Here is a 17,172-nt window from a genome sequence, read left to right as displayed (position 1 = left end):
TGGGTGTAGAGGAGGTTCTGCAGGTGCAGTGTGTGTGCGGTTTAGAGGAGTTTCTGTGTGAGTGGTGTGTGTTTCGAGGAGGTGCTACACGAGTTCCTGTTTATAAGGAACAGTCTCCTCATTTCTCTCCTGCACTGAAGGGAAGTTTTTCACTTGTCTCTGATTGCAGCTGAAGTGAACATCATGATCTTCAACACAACGTCTCTGACAGCACTCATCTTCACCCTCTCTGGTAAGAACATCTGTTCTCATCACACAACATCTGATGGATCAGTGGATTTATTAATTTATTGCTTTCAAATTTTTACATTTGCCTTTTTCTGTTCATGAGTTAAAATTTTAATTAAAATAAATGTATGTCTCACTCCCAGGTCTTGAGGCTCTCGTGTTGACCCAGGAGAAAACTAAAACTGTTCCATTGGGCCAGAATGTCCAGATACACTGTGGAAAAGATTCCAATAGCTTGGATATATCTTGGTACCAGCAGAAACCTGGAGCTGCTCCGAAATTCCTGCTTGTGGACAGCACCAGAGCCAGCGGTTTACCCAGCAGATTCTCTTACACTGATAACGGTTTCACCGAGTATCTGAACATCTATGGTGTGACGAGTGATGATGAAGCAGTCTACTACTGTGCCTGTGTTGGCTGTGATGGAGGCCACAGTGCTCCAGTCAAGTGATGTGCTGCTACAAAAACCTCCTGGTCCTAAACATGGACTAAACATGGACTAAACCCAGTCTAACTGTCCAGTCTCTGAGCGGGTGAGGTGGGTGATGAGTTGGACTCCACTTCCTGCAGGGATCGTGACATTTCCTCCGGTTTCGTCTGTTTGAGCGCTGACCTGTGGAGCGTCGGCATGAAGCAGCCGGGCTGCAGCCCACAGGTTTCTGTACGACCGTCTAACACTGTGCTCCACCACCTACTTTGGTGGAGGAACTCAGCTCTACATTGGTGAAGGTAAATCGATTTCCATGTTTACTACAGAAGTTAAAAAGATTTTAACAGTATAGATATTTTTTTTTTAGTCTATTGTACTTTTTTTTTCAGTAAAATTATAATTTGCCGCGAACACGTCCACCAGCTACAAGGTGGCCTAGAATTTTTTGTCTATTATTTTGTTTTTTTGATGGAATTGTTGATCCGCTCAAATTTATTAAGTATGTTAAACACTAATCGGAAAAGAAAAATATCTCAGACTTTGTTCCAATTCACCTTTAACTTTAAATTATAAAGACTTTAATTTGATGTTTTTGTGTTTACTAAAGTTTTATAGTTACAGTTATCAAAGTAGAACAACTACTTAAAAACCTTAATATATATATATGTGTGTGTGTGTGTGTGTGTGTGTGTGTATAATATATAAATCACCAAAATGTTTTAGCAACTGAGCATACATCAGTATTTCATAATATCTAAAAGTCATATTGTGAAGAAAGTTGTGTGAATTGTGTTGTTTGTTCTCGTGCGACTAGTTCGATTTCTCTCTTTTTTTTCTTCTCCAGCTCGTCCCCCATCTCCCCCCCAGCTGCTTCTGTTGTCCCCGTCCCAGCCCCTCCCCTCTGGGGACAGGGTGACGGTGGCCTGTCTGGCTCAGGGCTTCCACCCCGATGGTGCCACCTTCTCCTGGTTGGAGGACAAGAAGGAGGTGGCGAGCGCTGACTTCCAGACGTCCGAGTCCCAGCGCCAGCCTGACGGCACGTTCTCCCGGAGCAGCGTCCTGACTCCACCCCCAGAAGGCTGGAGATCCGGACACACCTACACCTGCCAGGTCAAACACTCCGCCCTCCAGCAGCCACTCGGCAAGAGTGTGACCCAGGGACAGTGCAGCTAGAGAGAGAGCAGCCAACATCTCCACCGAGTCCTTGTCCTCTACTGCTCGTCTCATGTGTGGACCACTCTGTCTCTTCATTAATAAAACACATTTATCCACTTCAAACTCTTCAAAATGCATTCTTTTCATTTCACGCACGTGGTTGGAAATGTACTTTCTGAAGCTGGACCCTTCGACTCTGTTTCTAGAATCAATAACATTTCCTTATTGGCTAATGCATTTAGATCACAGTAAAATGTTCATTTGTAAAAAGGTTACATTTTGTAATTTAGTCAATATTACCTGTACTTGAACACCGAAAGGTCATCAAAACCAACCAAATAATGAAAAGTAGAATTTATACGCGTCAAAGTGGCCGCACACACACAGGAGAATAAAAATGAAAGAAAGATTTTCCATCAGATTTATGACAGCTGGGAGGACAATGAAGAGATACTCATAGTAATCTATAGAAGACATTATGGAGCTGTTATGAAGCTGTTATGAAGCTGTGACCATCTGAATCAGCTGGTGTGTAATGGCAGACACTACCACAGCATCAGGGCTCAATCTGCCAGGCTCAACAAGCCATTACACACACCACACACACACACCACTCGCTCAGGCTGTGAAACATCACTGACCCTATAAGGTACATGCTGCAATATGGACGAACATAGTGATGCTGCACTGAAATAATGTCTCATTTGTTGGCAGTATCGGCACGATTGAATGTTGTAGTGGACCGCAGGTTATATATAACAGAACCTCTTACTTATGTAATAGACAGCGTGTTTCATATTGAAAAGCTGACGTAGACCCATGCACACTCAGTGTAAATGATACTGTAAGTTTTAATACTACGCGGATCTTGACTGTATCTTGTTTTACTCTAATTTAAAGTTAATATTTTTACGTGTTAATTGTCTCGTCTGTCTCTGTACTGTACGGTATAAAGCGGAGATGGCGAGAGCTGCGCCGTGGAAGGATACCAGCGTAAAAGGCTTGTATGGCGCATTGTGTCCAAGAAGGACACAGAGTTGTGCAGCAAGCACGTATTCCGTCAGCTTAGTTTAAAAAGGTAGACTGGAGAGACAGATCTGTCCCTGGAGACGGGGGGACAAGCCAATCCGGGTTTCTTAAGGATTGGGGTAACTGAAGCAGTTTAATGGGCAGTAGGGACCGAATCGGACGTGAAACACACATTTACCAATGAGGCAATTACAGATGAACCTGAGCTCATGAATGGATGAATGATGGAGAATCAACCGGTGAAAAACATAAGAGCCGCGTTGAAGGTGATGGAGAATGAGGATGAGTGAGGAATTGAGATGTGATGGGGAAATCGTAGTTGGTACTCCACTTCACAGCTGTATTCGGGCATGCCGGTTGAGCTCTAGGCCTAGACTAGAGAGGAGTAAGAGTTGTGCTCGGTATGAAGCTGCTGGTGAACCACGAGCCCAGTTTTCCTGTGAAGCCGCTCGGTGTCGGACCTGAAGTCCCGGGTGGTCCCGGGTGGACCCGGGATGGACGAGAGTGGGTGCCTGGAACTTGCCTAGTTATCTAGAAGCTCAGAAATCCACTTGTTATATATGTTATGGATGTATATGCTGTCAGGAGAGCAGAAAAATAAGAAGACAACAGGGAGGAAGCAAGCAAATTGGCCTTAACAGACCTCAAGTTGCTGTAAAATGGTGATAATGATAAAGCTGATGGTTGGAGATAAGCAGAGAGACATTATTCATTCCAACATGCTGTAGAGATGGCCGACGTAGGAAGAACTCAGCGTGTGACTGTTCATCATTTGAATATTTACAGGAACCGAGAGAAATCGTTTTAACCTGTTTGTGCCGTCAAGCAGTCAGTATGCAAAACGTCCATGTTTCTCATAAGAAGTGAAACAGACACGTTACAGAAATAAACTCCTAACCGTGGTAACTGTGTGTAAGGCGCACAATGAGTATACTGTGTTTTATCTTTGAAGGAATGGTTCAAGGAGGAGTAGAAAAAATGAAGAATTTAACAGGTGTTTTACGAAATAGAACAGCATTAAATTGACATTCAACACAAAATGAACCCTTTTTTCTGCTTTCTTTTTCAACGTTGTAGTTGTGATTTAAAATAAATTGATAAATGAGAAAACAGCGTTCTGGATGTTCTCTGCATCTCCGTGTGGATGAAGTAAAAAAGTACTTCTGTGAAGTAAATGAGGTGACGTCTTCTTTTTTGTGTGTACAAAATGTAAATGGGCTTATATGTTTCTGTGGACAAATATATTTATATGGATTTTTAAAAAATTTTTAGAAGGCCGTTAACTCCTCCAGTCCTACAGGGGGCGACAATGATCGGATTCCGAGGTCGGGCCGCACGGATAATGACCGAAGTAGAAGAACGCAGCGTGTAAAATGCCCCCCGACTGCTGATATGGAAGGTAAGATGAACTGATATTAACTGTGTTTTAAATATAAAACTCTAGTTTCATTTTATTTTCTGTTCAGATATTAGAAATGAGCGTGTTTTGGAGTGAATATACTGTAATGAGGGACGTGTCGTGTGGCTCCAGGTAAGGCGCCCGAGGTCAGGAGAGGTCATGTAACCGGAAGTGGCAGAAAGCTGAAGGACAACGCGGCCGACTGGCACAACCTGGCTCTGAAATGGGACCGGCTGAATGACGCCGGCTCCACCTACGCCACAAACATAGTCAACTTCACCCTGCAGAAAGAGTGAGGAGAGCAGTATCATGGTGTCATGGTGAGTGGTGGTGTTCTGCTGACCTTCCTCTCTGACCACAGATCGGGGGAAGGAGGCGAGTCTTCTGGCGTCGTCTGGAGGTGCCGCTGACGCCCCCACCAGTCCAGGGCCTGAACCCCAGCAGCAGAGAGCTGGAGGAGGAGTGTGTCAAGCTGCAGGACGTCGTGGAGAAGATGGTGAGTTGGATCTCCAGCTTCTTCACGCCACCGTTATTTCTAATTCCTGCCTGTCCACTCCTCCTTCAGACGCGCGTTTTGTCCAAGATGGAGAAGATGGCCTCCTCTGACCAGGGCATCTGTGCGCTGGAGACGTTCCAGTTTGGGGACGAAGGGAGACCGACGCCGCTCTTCCATACCTGGTCCACCCCACACTTCGGTACGAGGAGCGTTCACATCTCAGGCCCGTTCATACGGACCGGCCCGGAATAATACAAAACACGCGAGACAGTGATAGAGCCAGAACAGGACACAGTGAGACATGTCCTCTGGATATAACCATCACCGGGAAGTCACAGGGGGACGGGGGACACGAGTCCGCTGCGGCAGCAATAATCCTGATTTAAAACGTGAATTTCACGTGTACAGATGGAATATTGTACTGCAGCTCAGAGCCTCTTTCTTTATACGCGTCGTGTCACCACATCATGAAAAGGGCGTTTCTACACTATATACGTTCACCATGTCACATGACCAGCTGCTGAACAAGTGGAATATAATTAACTACTTAATAGCAGCCTGATTAAGTGTGATGTGAAATTGAATTACAGTAAACAGGTCGTAGTGGTGGCCTAGCGGTGAAGGAAGCGGCCCCGTAATCAGAAGTTTGAGGGATCGAATTCCGACACATTTCACCGTGTGCTGTGACGTCACTTGGTATTAATGCGCGCCTCGCTCCCTCCCAGCTGCAGTTTCTTCTCGGCTGTGCGAGTCGTACAGACAGGAACTGTCTCTGAAGCGGCTGATCCTGCAGGAAGTGGCCCACACGTCCGACCCCCAGCTGGCCATGGTCTACCTCTCCTCCTGGCTCCACCAGCCCTACACCGGCGACGGCGACCGCCTGCTGCTGGAGGGCCTGCTGCTGGAGACCGGACACCGGCCGCTGTGAGGAGACGTCCCATTAAAACCGAACAGAAGGGTTCAACTTTCACGTTTACACTCGGTGACAGGGACAGTCCCCCTGGGGACACTCAGGGACACCATGTAGTAAGTGGGGTATGAACCTGGGACTTCATGCTGGTTATTATTTTATCGGATTGTATTCCCTGCTGGATGTATTCTGCATATAAAATGTAAAAACACAAATGAATCCCAAATTGACTCGCGACTGATTTTTTTTTTTCTTTTAATTGTCCACATATGAAGTTCCCCTTCGTGTTTTAAACATTTTATGCCTGAAAAAACACATTTATGGCCAAATATTATATAAAAAAGTAATAAAATAGTGCAACAACTTCTCTCTTTTTTTAAACTGCCTTCAAACAGGGACATTTATCTACATATAAACATGGACACAAACAGCTCATTTAACAAAAAGCTACAGGTCTGAATAAAGGAAAACCACTGAGATTAGCCTGAATGCTGTAAGACGTATTTACATTTACTAGAGAGGGGAGAAACACTGGATGAACAGATGCTAAGCACCAGGAGCGCACGCACACACACACACACACAGTTCAGGACGGAGATGGGAAATCGAAATGCAGAAACGGCCTGTATGTAGGCCCCGCCCCTTTTCCCCTTCCAGGTGGGAAGGCTCCAGTAGAGGAAAATAGGCAAAATGGTCCTCAGATGTTGAGACACGTCAGCGTTGGGACTGCCGTCCTACTGGTGACCTGTGAGGACGTCATAACAGGAAAAAAAGGTCCTTCCCTGATTGGACAAGCCTGTCTGCATTTCAATCCAGCGACTCCGCCCCTTCCCAGTCAGAACCACCAATCCGTTCCTGATCAGGTCCAGGCCAGGGGGGTTAAGTGCTGCCGTGTGATTAATCTCCAGTAAGTGTGTGTGTGTGTGTGTGTGTGAGAGAGAGAAAATCACAGCTCAGGATTGAGTCCCAGACGTGACCACACCCTCGCTTTTGGCTCCGCCTGTATCAACGGCCAGCAGGACCGTCTCCAGGGCCACGCCCTGAGGGGCCTGGATGTTTATGGTGCCGGTACCACCAGGTTCGTTCACCGTGACAATGCCCTCAGAGGCCAGCCGGAGTCCACCACCTTCAGTCTGGACGTAGGTGTGCTCCAGCTTCACCTCTGAGGTCTCCACCCGACCTCCATCCTGCTGGTCTGCTGCGCCACCGTCGTTCCTGGCCGCCGTCTCCTGCTGGATCTGGTGAGTGTCACTGCTGAATGCCGGCTCCAGGTCAGATATCAGAGCCTGTTCTAGTTCCTGCATCTGCTCAGCCACGTCCACCGTGGTCCCTTCATCCTGGGACACCTCCGAGATCTCAGCCCCGGATTCACCGCGATCAGTGGCATCAGACTCGGTGGCCTGGGTTCCCTCTCCTGCCGGGGCCTCCAGAGGGGACAACGACACCAGGGGCTTCTGGGGTGGCACCTCCACAGACGTCTTCTCACCACCTCCGGTCTGGGCAGCTGCTTCCTCTGAGACATGAAAGAGCCCAAAAAATTGTATTCATAATATTAATAACAAAAATGTGCTGCTTATTAAATTATTTTTACAGGAATAATAACACGGTAAGTAGTCATTTTGGGAGGCGTGGTGACCAGTACCCATTTTAGGAGCCACGTCTTTCTTCTGGCTGCTGTTGTGGTTGATCTGGTATCCATTCGTTTCTCCAGAGCAGTTCTCCATTTTGAACCTCTTTGCTGGAGGCAACATTTTCGTGTTCTGCAACACAATCATACGATAAATGAACAAATCAACCTCACACGCACCTCAGCAGCGCCACCACTCATTCCAAGTAATTCTTCACCTCCACCAGCCTCTTGGTGGCTGCAGCGTCCTGGGCAGCGCTGGTGACGGCCTGCTGTGATTGGCTGATGGGTGTTTTTACCACGGCAGGGTGCTCCATGATGCCGAGCGACTTCAACACCTGCCAAGCGACAGAAATGGTTAAATACCTCAAGCGTTGTCTTATCACGGTCATCCCCACGAGCTCCTGATCTCGAACCTCCATGTTGTGAACTTCCAGAGATGTGTGGAGGCCCTGGGTGCCGCTCGTGTGCTCCTGGGCCATCTTCTTCACCTGGGCGTGCAGCTGCTCGAACTCCTGGTAAACCTCCGAGAACTGGGCCTTCTGATGGCGCCCTCGCTCCACCTCCACACACAAAGCACAGCGTTACGGTAACACGTCCTAGAACAACATCCGAACTGCCACACATCCAAACATACGTTACCTTCAACAGGACAAAGTCCCATAACGTCGTGACTCTGGCTAGTCGTGGCAGAACCACATCCACCAAGTCCTCGTTGTCACAGTGCTGCACCACCTGCAGGACGAGGTCCGTTACATCATCAGCATTTATCAAGTCCCAAAGAAAACCCAGAGCCTGGTGTAGGGGGGGGTTATAAAATATCCTGATATGTTGCGGTGTCCATATTTTCTCTGGAGATACTGCGGTGCTGTCCAGGCGACGTATGTCGCGGCGTTTTTACCGCGTTTTTAGCCGATGTACCTCGCGGAGTCGTGCCCTGCCGCCATTAAACCGCTTTTTTAGGCGACGTACCTCGCGGAGTCGCGGCCTGCCGCCGTTAAACCGCAGTTTCTTGCGACGTACCTCGCGGAGTCGCGGCCTGCCGCCGTTAAACCACTTTTTAGGCAACGTACCTCGCGCGGAGTCGCGGCCTGCCGCCGTAAAACCGCTTTTTTTAGGCGCCGTACCTCGCGGAGTCGCGGCCTGCCGCCGTTAAACCTCGTTTTCTGCCGACGTACCTCGCGGAGTCGCGGCCTGCTGCCGCTAAACCACTTTTTTAGGCAACGTACCTCGCGGAGTCGCGGCCTGCCGCCGTTAAACCGCGTTTTCTGCCGACGTACCTCGCGGAGTCGCGGCCTGCTGCCGTTAAACCGCAGTTAAGTTCTGGCCAAACGTACCTCGCAGAGTCGCGGCCTGCTTCCCGCCTCAACCTACTTTTTAGGCGACGTACCTCGCGGAGTCGCGGCCTGCCGCCGTTAAACCTCGTTTCTGCCGACGTACCTCGCGGAGTCGCGGCCTGCCGCCGTTAAACCGCTTTTTTTAGGCGCCGTACCTCGCGGAGTCGCGGCCTGCCGCCGTTAAACCTCGTTTTCTGCCGACGTACCTCGCGGAGTCGCGGCCTGCCGCCGTAAAACCGCTTTTTTTAGGCGCCGTACCTCGCGGAGTCGCGACCTGCCGCCGTTAAACCGCGTCTTCTGGCGACGTACCTGGCGGAGTCGCGGCCTGCCGCCATTAAACCGCTTTTTTAGGCGACGTACCTCGCGGAGTCGCGGCCTGCCGCCGTTAAACCGCAGTTTCTTGCGACGTACCTCGCGGAGTCGCGGCCTGCCGCCGTTAAACCACTTTTTTAGGCAACGTACCTCGCGGAGTCGCGGCCTGCCGCCGTAAAACCGCTTTTTTTAGGCGCCGTACCTCGCGGAGTCGCGGCCTGCCGCCGTTAAACCTCGTTTTCTGCCGACGTACCTCGCGGAGTCGCGGCCTGCTGCCGCTAAACCACTTTTTTAGGCAACGTACCTCGCGGAGTCGCGGCCTGCCGCCGTTTTAAACCGCCGTTTTTCTGCCGACCGTTACCTCGCGGAGTCGCGGCCTTGCTGCCGTTTAAACCGCAGAGTTTCTGGCAACGTACCTCGCCAGAGTCGCGGCCTGCTTGCCGCCGCTTAACCACTTTTTTAGGCGAACGTACATCGCGGAGTCGCGGCACTGCCGCCGTTAAACCTCGGTTTCTGCCGACGTACCTCGCGGAGTCGCGGCCCCTGCCGCCGTTTCTTTAACCGCTTTTTTTAGGCGCCGTACCCTCGCGGAAGTCGCGGCCTGCCGCCCGTTTTTATAACCTCGTTTTCTGCCGACGTACCTCGCGGCAGTCGCGGCCTGCCGCCGTTAAAACCGCTTTTTTTAGGCGCCGTAACCTCGCGGAGTCGCGACCTGCCGCCGTTATTAAACCGCGTCTTCTGGCGACGTACTGGCGGAGTCGCGGCCTGCCGCCATTTTTTTACCGCTTCTTTTTTAGGCGACGTTACCTCGCGGAAGAGTCGCGGCCTGCCGCCGTTAAACCGCAGTTTTCTTTGCGACGTACCTCGCGGAGTCGCGGCCTGCCGCCGTTAAACCACTTTTTTAGGCAACGTACCTCGCGGAGTCGTGGCCTGCCGCCGTAAAACCGCTTTTTTTAGGCGCCGTACCTCGCGGAGTCGCGGCCTGCCGCCGTTAAACCTCGTTTTCTGCCGACGTACCTCGCGGAGTCGCGGCCTGCTGCCGCTAAACCACTTTTTTAGGCGATGTACCTCGCGGAGTCGCGGCCTGCCGCCGTTAAACCGCGTTTTCTGCCGACGTACCTCGCGGAGTCGCTGCCTGCTGCCGTTAAACCGCAGTTTCTGGCAACGTACCTCGCGGAGTCGCGGCCTGCTGCCGCTAAACCACTTTTTTAGGCAACGTACCTCGCGGAGTCGCGGCCTGCCGCCATTAAACCGCGTTTTCCGCCGACGTACCTCGCGGAGTCGCGGCCTGCCGCCATTAAACCGCGTTTTCCGCCGACGTACCTCGCGGAGTCGCGGCCTGCCGCCGTTAAACCGCATTTTCTGCCGACGTACCTCGCGGAGTCGCGGCCTGCTGCCGTTAAACCGCAGTTTCTGGCAACGTACCTCACGGAGTCGCGGCCTGCTGCCGCTAAACCACTTTTTTAGGCAACGTACCTCGCGGAGTCGCGGCCTGCCGCCGTAAAACCGCTTTTTTTAGGCGCCGTAAACCCTCGCGGAGTCGCGGCCTGCCGCCGGTTAAAAACCTCGTTTTCTGCCGACGTACCTCGCGGAGTCGCGGCCTGCCGCCGTTAAACCGCGTTTTCTGGCGACGTACCTCGCGGAGTCGCGGCCTGCCGCCGTTAAACCGCTTTTTTAGGCGACGTACCTCGCGGAGTCGCGGCCTGCCGCCGTAAAACCGCGTTTTCTGGCTACATACCTCGCGGAGTCGTGGCCTGCCGCCGTTAAACCGCGTTTTCTGGCTACATCCATCGCGGAGTCGCGGCCCTGCCGCGTAAACCGCGTTTTCTGCCGACGTACCTCGCGGAGTCGCGGCCTGCCGCCGTTAAACCGCAGTTTCTGGCAACGTACCTCACGGAGTCGCGGCCTGCTGCCGCTAAACCACTTTTTTAGGCAACGTATCTCGCGGAGTCGCGGCCTGCCGCCATTAAACCGCTTTTTTAGGCGATGTACCGCGAAATACCGCGAGGCCTGACGCGTTAGCGAGGGCCTGCCGCCATTAAACCGCTTTTTTAGGCGATGTACCTCGCGGAGTCGCGGCCTGCCGCCATTAAACCGCGTTTTCCGCCGACGTACCTCGCGGAGTCGCGGCCTGCTGCCGTTAAACCGCAGTTTCTGGCAACGTACCTCGCGGAGTCGTGGCCTGCTGCCGCTAAACCACTTTTTTAGGCGACGTACCTCGCGGACTCGCGGATTGCCGCCATTAAGCCAATTTTTTAGGCGACGTACCTCGCGGAGTCGTGGCCTGCCGCCGTTAAACCGCGTTTTCTGGCTACATACCTCGCGGAGTCGTGGCCTGCCGCCGTTAAACCGCGTTTTCTGGCTACATACCTCGCGGAGTCGCGGCCTGCCGCCGTTAAACCGCGTTTTCTGCCGACGTACCTCGCGGAGTCGCGGCCTGCTGCCGTTAAACCGCAGCTTCTGGCAACGTACCTCACGGAGTCGCGGCCTGCTGCCGCTAAACCACTTTTTAGGCAACGTACCTCGCGGAGTTCGCGGCCTGCCGCCATGAAACCGCTTTTTTAGGCGATGTACCGCGAAGTACCCCGCGAGGCCTGCCGCTGTACCGCGAGGCCTGCCGCCATTAAACCGCTTTTTTAGGCGCCGTACCTCGCGGAGTCGCGGCCTGCCGCCGTTAAACCTCGTTTCTGCCGACGTACCTCGCGGAGTCGCGGCCTGCCGCCGTTAAACCGCTTTTTTTAGGCGCCGTACCTCGCGGAGTCGCGGCCTGCCGCCGTTAAACCTCGTTTTCTGCCGACGTACCTCGCGGAGTCGCGGCCTGCCGCCGTTAAACCGCTTTTTTTAGGCGCCGTACCTCGCGGAGTCGCGACCTGCACGCCGTTAAACCGCGTCTTCTGGCGACGTACCTGGCGGAGTCGCGGCCTGCCGCCATTAAACCGCTTTTTTAGGCGACGTACCTCGCGGAGTCGCGGCCTGCCGCCGTTAAACCGCAGTTTCTTGCGACGTTAAACCTCGTTTTCTGCCGACGTACCTCGCGGAGTCGCGGCCTGCTACCGCTAAACCACTTTTTTAGGCGATGTACCTCGCGGAGTCGCGGCCTGCCGCCGTTAAACCGCGTTTTCTGCCGACGTACCTCGCGGAGTCGCTGCCTGCTGCCGTTAAACCGCAGTTTCTGGCAACGTACCTCGCGGAGTCGCGGCCTGCTGCCGCTAAACCACTTTTTTAGGCAACGTACCTCGCGGAGTCGCGGCCTGCCGCCATTAAACCGCGTTTTCCGCCGACGTACCTCGCGGAGTCGCGGCCTGCCGCCATTAAACCGCGTTTTCCGCCGACGTACCTCGCGGAGTCGCGGCCTGCCGCCGTTAAACCGCATTTCTGCCGACGTACCTCGCGGAGTCGCGGCCTGCTGCCGTTAAACCGCAGTTTCTGGCAACGTACCTCACGGAGTCGCGGCCCTGCTGCCGCTAAACCACTTTTTTAGGCAACGTACCTCGCGGAGTCGCGGCCTGCCGCCGTAAAACCGCTTTTTTTAGGCGCCGTACCTCGCGGAGTCGCGGCCTGCCGCCGTTAAACCTCGTTTTCTGCCGACGTACCTCGCGGAGTCGCGGCCTGCCGCCGTTAAACCGCGTTTTCTGGCGACGTACCTCGCGGAGTCGCGGCCTGCCGCCCGTTAAACCGCGTTTTCTGGCGACGTACCTCGCGGAGTCGCGGCCTGCCGCCGTTAAACCGCTTTTTTAGGCGACGTACCTCGCGGAGTCGCGGCCTGCCGCCGTAAAACCGCGTTTTCTGGCTACATACCTCGCGGAGTCGTGGCCTGCCGCCGTTAAACCGCGTTTTCTGGCTACATACCTCGCGGAGTCGCGGCCTGCCGCCGTTAAACCGCGTTTTCTGCCGACGTACCTCGCGGAGTCGCGGCCTGCCCGCCGTTAAAACCGCAGTTTTCTGGCAACGTACCTCACGGAGGTCGCGGCCTGCTGCCGCTAAACCACTTTTTTAGGCAACGTATCTCGCGGAGTCGCGGCCTGCCGCCATTAAACCGCTTTTTTAGGCGATGTACCGCGAAATACCGCGAGGCCTGCCGCTGTACCGCGAGGCCTGCCGCCATTAAACCGCTTTTTTAGGCGCCGTACCTCGCGGAGTCGCGGCCTGCCGCCGTTAAACCGCGTTTTCTGCCGACGTACCTCGCGGAGTCGCGGCTGCTGCCGTTAAACCGCAGGTTCTGGCAAACGTACCTCGCGGAGTCGTGGCCTGCTGCCGCTAAACCACTTTTTTAGGCGACGTACCTCGCGGACTCGCGGATTGCCGCCATTAAGCCAATTTTTTAGGCGACGTACCTCGCGGAGTCGTGGCCTGCCGCCGTTAAAAACCGCGTTTCTGGCTACATACCTCGCGGAGTCGTGGCCTGCCGCCGTTAAACCGCGTTTTCTGGCTACATACCTCGCGGAGTCGCGGCCTGCCGCCGTTAAACCGCGTTTTCTGCCGACGTACCTCGCGGAGTCGCGGCCTGCTGCCGTTAAACCGCAGCTTCTGGCAACGTACCTCACGGAGTCGCGGCCTGCTGCCGCTAAACCACTTTTTTAGGCAACGTACCTCGCGGAGTCGCGGCCTGCCGCCATTAAACCGCTTTTTTAGGCGATGTACCGCGAAGTACCGCGAGGCCTGCCGCTGTACCGCGAGGCCTGCCGCCATTAAACCGCTTTTTTAGGCGATGTACCTCGCGGAGTCGCGGCCTGCCGCCATTAAACCGCGTTTTCCGCCGACGTACCTCGCGGAGTCGCGGCCTGCTGCCGTTAAACCGCAGTTTCTGGCAACGTACCTCGCGGAGTCGTGGCCTGCTGCCGCTAAACCACTTTTTTAGGCGACGTACCTCGCGGACTCGCGGATTGCCGCCATTAAGCCAATTTTTTAGGCGACGTACCTCGCGGAGTCGTGCCCTGCGCCGGAGTGCCTGCTGCTCCAAGCTTTCGTCTCCTGGGGGTTTTGGAGGACGTCCAGGCCGCCCTCGCTTTCGTGGACGTCCTGCGATTCGGGGACGCCCTGGCCTTCCTGGGCCTCTGGGGATGCCAGGTCCCCGGTGCTGAACCTGTCCAGGAATTAACATTGCGGTTTCTTACTGCAGTTATTTACAATGTTATTAAAAGTTCTAAGTTCTAATGGTCTAAACTGTATTATTGTTTCATTTCACAGATCTGCATTACTCTTTTTTCATAGCAATACATGAAAAGTACATTTTCCAAAAGCATTATGATGAAGTTCATTCTAGACCTTTAAGACACCCTGCGGTGCAACGGCATCACTCTTTATGGCTCCGCCCCTCTCGCTGACCGCCAGGATCTTTGCTGCCGGGCAGGGGGCAGCGGTGGAGATCTGGACGCTCCCGTGGGAGGGGTTGAGTTTGTAGTGTCTGGACAGACCCCCCAGGCCAATGTAGGACTTATCGCAGGTCTCACACTTGAAAGCTTTGGGTGTGAGGTTGAAGTTGACGTCAGAGACCTTCCTCTTGGCCTCCTCTTCCTCGTCCACGCTGATCTCAGAGTAATCGTCCGAGTCTGACTGGTGGCTGTCGGCCAGGTCCTCAGTTTTGATGAACTTGTAGTCTTTCACCTTGTGCTTTGGAGGACGGGACACTCTGCCGGAGCGTGTCTGCACCTTCTGGGGTTTTTTGGACCGGTTTCTTCCCTTTGGCTTCTTCTCCTCTGTCGGGGTAACCGTGGGCTGGGCAGGTCTAGGGGGCGTGGTCACCGGTGGTGGTGCAGGGACAGGTGAAGACACCTGCGCACCGTTGACAGGGGTCTGGACGACTGGTTTCTGCAGCACCGGGATGACGTTGCTGACCACAGGGGTCGGCCTCTGCAGGAGGAGCTGGATGGGCGGCTCGCCGGGGCTCTGCAGGAAGTATTGCTGTTGCCCCGGCAACGGCGTGATGTGAATGATCTGGGGACTGGAGACCGCCACACCAGTGGTGGCTTTACCCACAGCTTGAGTGACAACCACTGGTTTGGACTGCAAGAGGGTCTCGCTGGCCTCGGCGCTGACCGGAACCTGGACCTGGATGTGAATGGTTTCCACCGGCTGTGGGAGAACAAGGAGGAACCAAAGCGGTCAAATACGCATCATTATTTCTGCTGTTAATTATTATTTCACTGATTAAATCAACAACATACAAAAGGGTTAAACAGTTTATCTACGTTCATATACGATGCGAGTGGTTCTGTCACCAGGGTGGTAGTGACCTAGTGGGGAGGACACCTGCTTCCCAGGTTCAAGTCCCACTGAGCAGTGTCCCTGAGCAGGACACCAGGGGGGGACCGTCCCTGTAACTACTCGCTCTGGTAAATAGCAGCAAATAAAACTTTGTAGATTTATTGCTTGTAAGGGATTGATCATTAGTTTACAGAGTTGGGACGGTTTTTCTACCACGTCTCTACATATCAATTGACTTCAGGATTATTCATTTGATTCACAGTTTCTGAACTTTTCTGAAGATTAAAAACCTTTAAATAGTTTCACTGTTGCCAAAAATGACTCCACCGTGCAGTAGATATTTATTACAATATATCCTGGGAATATAAGCTTATTCTGGACAAAGCTCGGTATCGTGTATTAAAAATTCGTGCTCAGATTCCTTCACCAGAGCAGCAGCTACCCAGCAAAGAGAACGTTTTCCTCATTTACTGATAAATTCTTCATTAACACGCAAGAAGGCAAAGTACGTTTACATCCCAGATGCCCTTATCGACCTTGTCCAGACTTACAGCCAGTAGTGACCGGGACAGTCCGCCAGGAGACGCTCAGGGTTCAGTGTCCTGCTAAAGGACACCATGGTAGTTAGTGGGGTTCGAACCTGGGACTTCTATGTGGGTGGTAGTAGCCTAGTGGATAACACACTCACTTATGAACCAGAAGACCCAGGTTCAAATCCCACTTACTACCATCATGTCCCTGAGCAAGACACTTAACCCTGGGTGTATCCAGGGGGGGACTGTCCCTGTAACTACTGGATAAGGGCGTCTGGTAAATGCTGTAAATGTCTCCTGGGTCATGATCTGGATGTCTAGCTACTTTTGGACCACCGACCTTCTGCGGCGCCACCCGGGTCCCGTTCTGGGACTGTTGAAGCGCCACCTGCTTGGCGACGCTCTGCAGCCGCTGCGACGCGTTGTGCACCACGGGGACGGCGGCGTGCTGCTGGAGCTGCTGCGACTTGCTGACGTGCTCGATGACCTGCTGCACCTCCACCGGGGCCAGGGCGCAGCCGTGGGCCGCCGGGGGCTTGGCGGCCTGGCTCTGCTCGAAGATGCGGGCCGCCTCGCTCTCCGACACCGGGACGAGCTGCTGCTGAGCCAGCTGCTCCACCAGCTGCTTCTGCTCCTCCGCGGTCAGACCCGAGCCCTCGACGAAGCTGCCGTCCGGCTGCACGTAGATGATGGTGGTGGCGGCGCCCACGGCGCTCTCCGCCGCCTCCACGTACGACGCGACCACGCCGTGTTCGTACTGACCCGCGGCGGGCTGCTCCGAGGCCGCTCCCCGGAAAATCTCCCCGGCGACCACCAGCTGGCCGAGCGACAGCACCGCGTCGCCGCTGGCGGCCTCCGCCGCTCTGGCCCCGGACTTGTTGCCGCCGCCGTCGTCGTTGTCCGCCATTTTGACTGCTGGGAAACGGCTGAAGCGTGCTAACGAGCTCGGCGTCGTGACCCGGCTGTGACCCTCAGGCGCGGTCGGGGCTACGCGGGCGGCTCGTCTTGGACGAATATCGATCAGGCCGGGACATGATCGGGAACTGTGACCGTACAGAGAGCAGGATGCTACCCAGAGCCGCGGCGGAGCGAGGCGTCATGTGACGCGCTTTCCGCTTCCGGCTCTTTAAATGGCGAAACTGCGGCGCTGGCGCCTCCATTGGGGCTCTAACGTCCGGCATAAACACTCAACCCGGCCAATAAACCGTCAACTAAATCATTTTATACGTGGAGGTGGCTCCGGTGGCTGAAACTGCGGCCCTGGCGCCTCCATTGGGGCTCTAACGTCCGGCATAAACACTCAACCCGGCCAATAAACCGTCAACTAAATCATTTTATACGTGGAGGTGGCTCCGGTGGCTGAAACTGCGGCCCTGGCGCCTCCATTGGGGTTCTAACGTCCGGCATAAACACTCAACCCGACCAATAAACCGTCAAATAAGCCAGCTTATACGTGTAGATGGTTCCGGTGGCTAAAACTGCGGCCCTGACGCCTCCATTGGGGCTCTAACG

At 53.8% G+C, this 17,172-nt stretch overlaps 3 protein-coding genes across 3 annotated transcripts; 2 read left to right on the top strand and 1 right to left on the bottom strand.

Moving 5' to 3' along the window:
* Positions 1–141: 141 nt before the first annotated feature.
* Positions 142–1,846, top strand: LOC114776323 (immunoglobulin lambda-1 light chain-like). Its single transcript, XM_028966757.1, has 4 exons — positions 142–232; positions 372–656; positions 910–957; positions 1,503–1,846. Exons 1-4 carry the CDS (start codon positions 184–186, stop codon positions 1,829–1,831), a joined length of 711 nt encoding a protein of 236 aa, XP_028822590.1. The 5' UTR covers positions 142–183; the 3' UTR covers positions 1,832–1,846.
* Positions 1,847–4,168: 2,322 nt separating this feature from the next.
* On the top strand, positions 4,169–5,873 carry LOC114776322 (cyclin-dependent kinase 2-interacting protein-like). The gene is made up of 5 exons (XM_028966756.1): positions 4,169–4,241; positions 4,374–4,533; positions 4,614–4,737; positions 4,807–4,936; positions 5,463–5,873. Exons 1-5 carry the CDS (start codon positions 4,235–4,237, stop codon positions 5,663–5,665), a joined length of 624 nt encoding a protein of 207 aa, XP_028822589.1. The 5' UTR covers positions 4,169–4,234; the 3' UTR covers positions 5,666–5,873.
* A 12-nt stretch (positions 5,874–5,885) lies between these two features.
* Positions 5,886–16,772, bottom strand: LOC114776317 (zinc finger protein 839-like). Its single transcript, XM_028966750.1, has 8 exons — positions 16,001–16,772; positions 14,189–14,995; positions 13,842–14,006; positions 7,917–8,009; positions 7,691–7,837; positions 7,493–7,612; positions 7,290–7,407; positions 5,886–7,160 (listed from the first exon to the last, which is right to left on the bottom strand). The coding sequence occupies exons 1-8, from the start codon at positions 16,565–16,567 to the stop codon at positions 6,601–6,603; spliced, it is 2,577 nt and encodes an 858-aa protein (XP_028822583.1). The 5' UTR covers positions 16,568–16,772; the 3' UTR covers positions 5,886–6,600.
* Positions 16,773–17,172: the final 400 nt, after the last annotated feature.

The sequence above is a fragment of the Denticeps clupeoides genome, unplaced genomic scaffold (assembly GCF_900700375.1).
Source record: "Denticeps clupeoides unplaced genomic scaffold, fDenClu1.1, whole genome shotgun sequence".
In the NCBI taxonomy this organism is placed as follows: domain Eukaryota; kingdom Metazoa; phylum Chordata; class Actinopteri; order Clupeiformes; family Denticipitidae; genus Denticeps; species Denticeps clupeoides.
The sequence above is the reverse complement of the archived record's forward strand: the minus strand, read 5'-3'. Positions and strand labels throughout refer to the sequence as shown.

Bases quoted from the DNA above. Each gene is read 5' to 3' on its own strand.
- LOC114776323 (XM_028966757.1), top strand. From the start codon at position 184: ATGATCTTCAACACAACGTCTCTGACAGCACTCATCTTCACCCTCTCT. The intron at 657-909 runs GCCACAGTGCTC...GTCTAACACTGT, and splicing joins CTGTGTTGGCTGTGATGGAG to GCTCCACCACCTACTTTGGT. The intron at 958-1,502 runs GTAAATCGATTT...TTTCTTCTCCAG, and splicing joins TCAGCTCTACATTGGTGAAG to CTCGTCCCCCATCTCCCCCC.
- LOC114776322 (XM_028966756.1), top strand. The intron at 4,534-4,613 runs GTGAGGAGAGCA...GATCGGGGGAAG, and splicing joins AACTTCACCCTGCAGAAAGA to GAGGCGAGTCTTCTGGCGTC. The intron at 4,738-4,806 runs GTGAGTTGGATC...CTCCTCCTTCAG, and splicing joins AGGACGTCGTGGAGAAGATG to ACGCGCGTTTTGTCCAAGAT.
- LOC114776317 (XM_028966750.1), bottom strand. From the start codon at position 16,567: ATGGCGGACAACGACGACGGCGGCGGCAACAAGTCCGGGGCCAGAGCG. The intron at 14,996-16,000 runs GTCGGTGGTCCA...GTTCTCCCACAG, and splicing joins CCCGGGTGGCGCCGCAGAAG to CCGGTGGAAACCATTCACAT. The intron at 14,007-14,188 runs GTCTAGAATGAA...ATTCCTGGACAG, and splicing joins CACCGCAGGGTGTCTTAAAG to GTTCAGCACCGGGGACCTGG.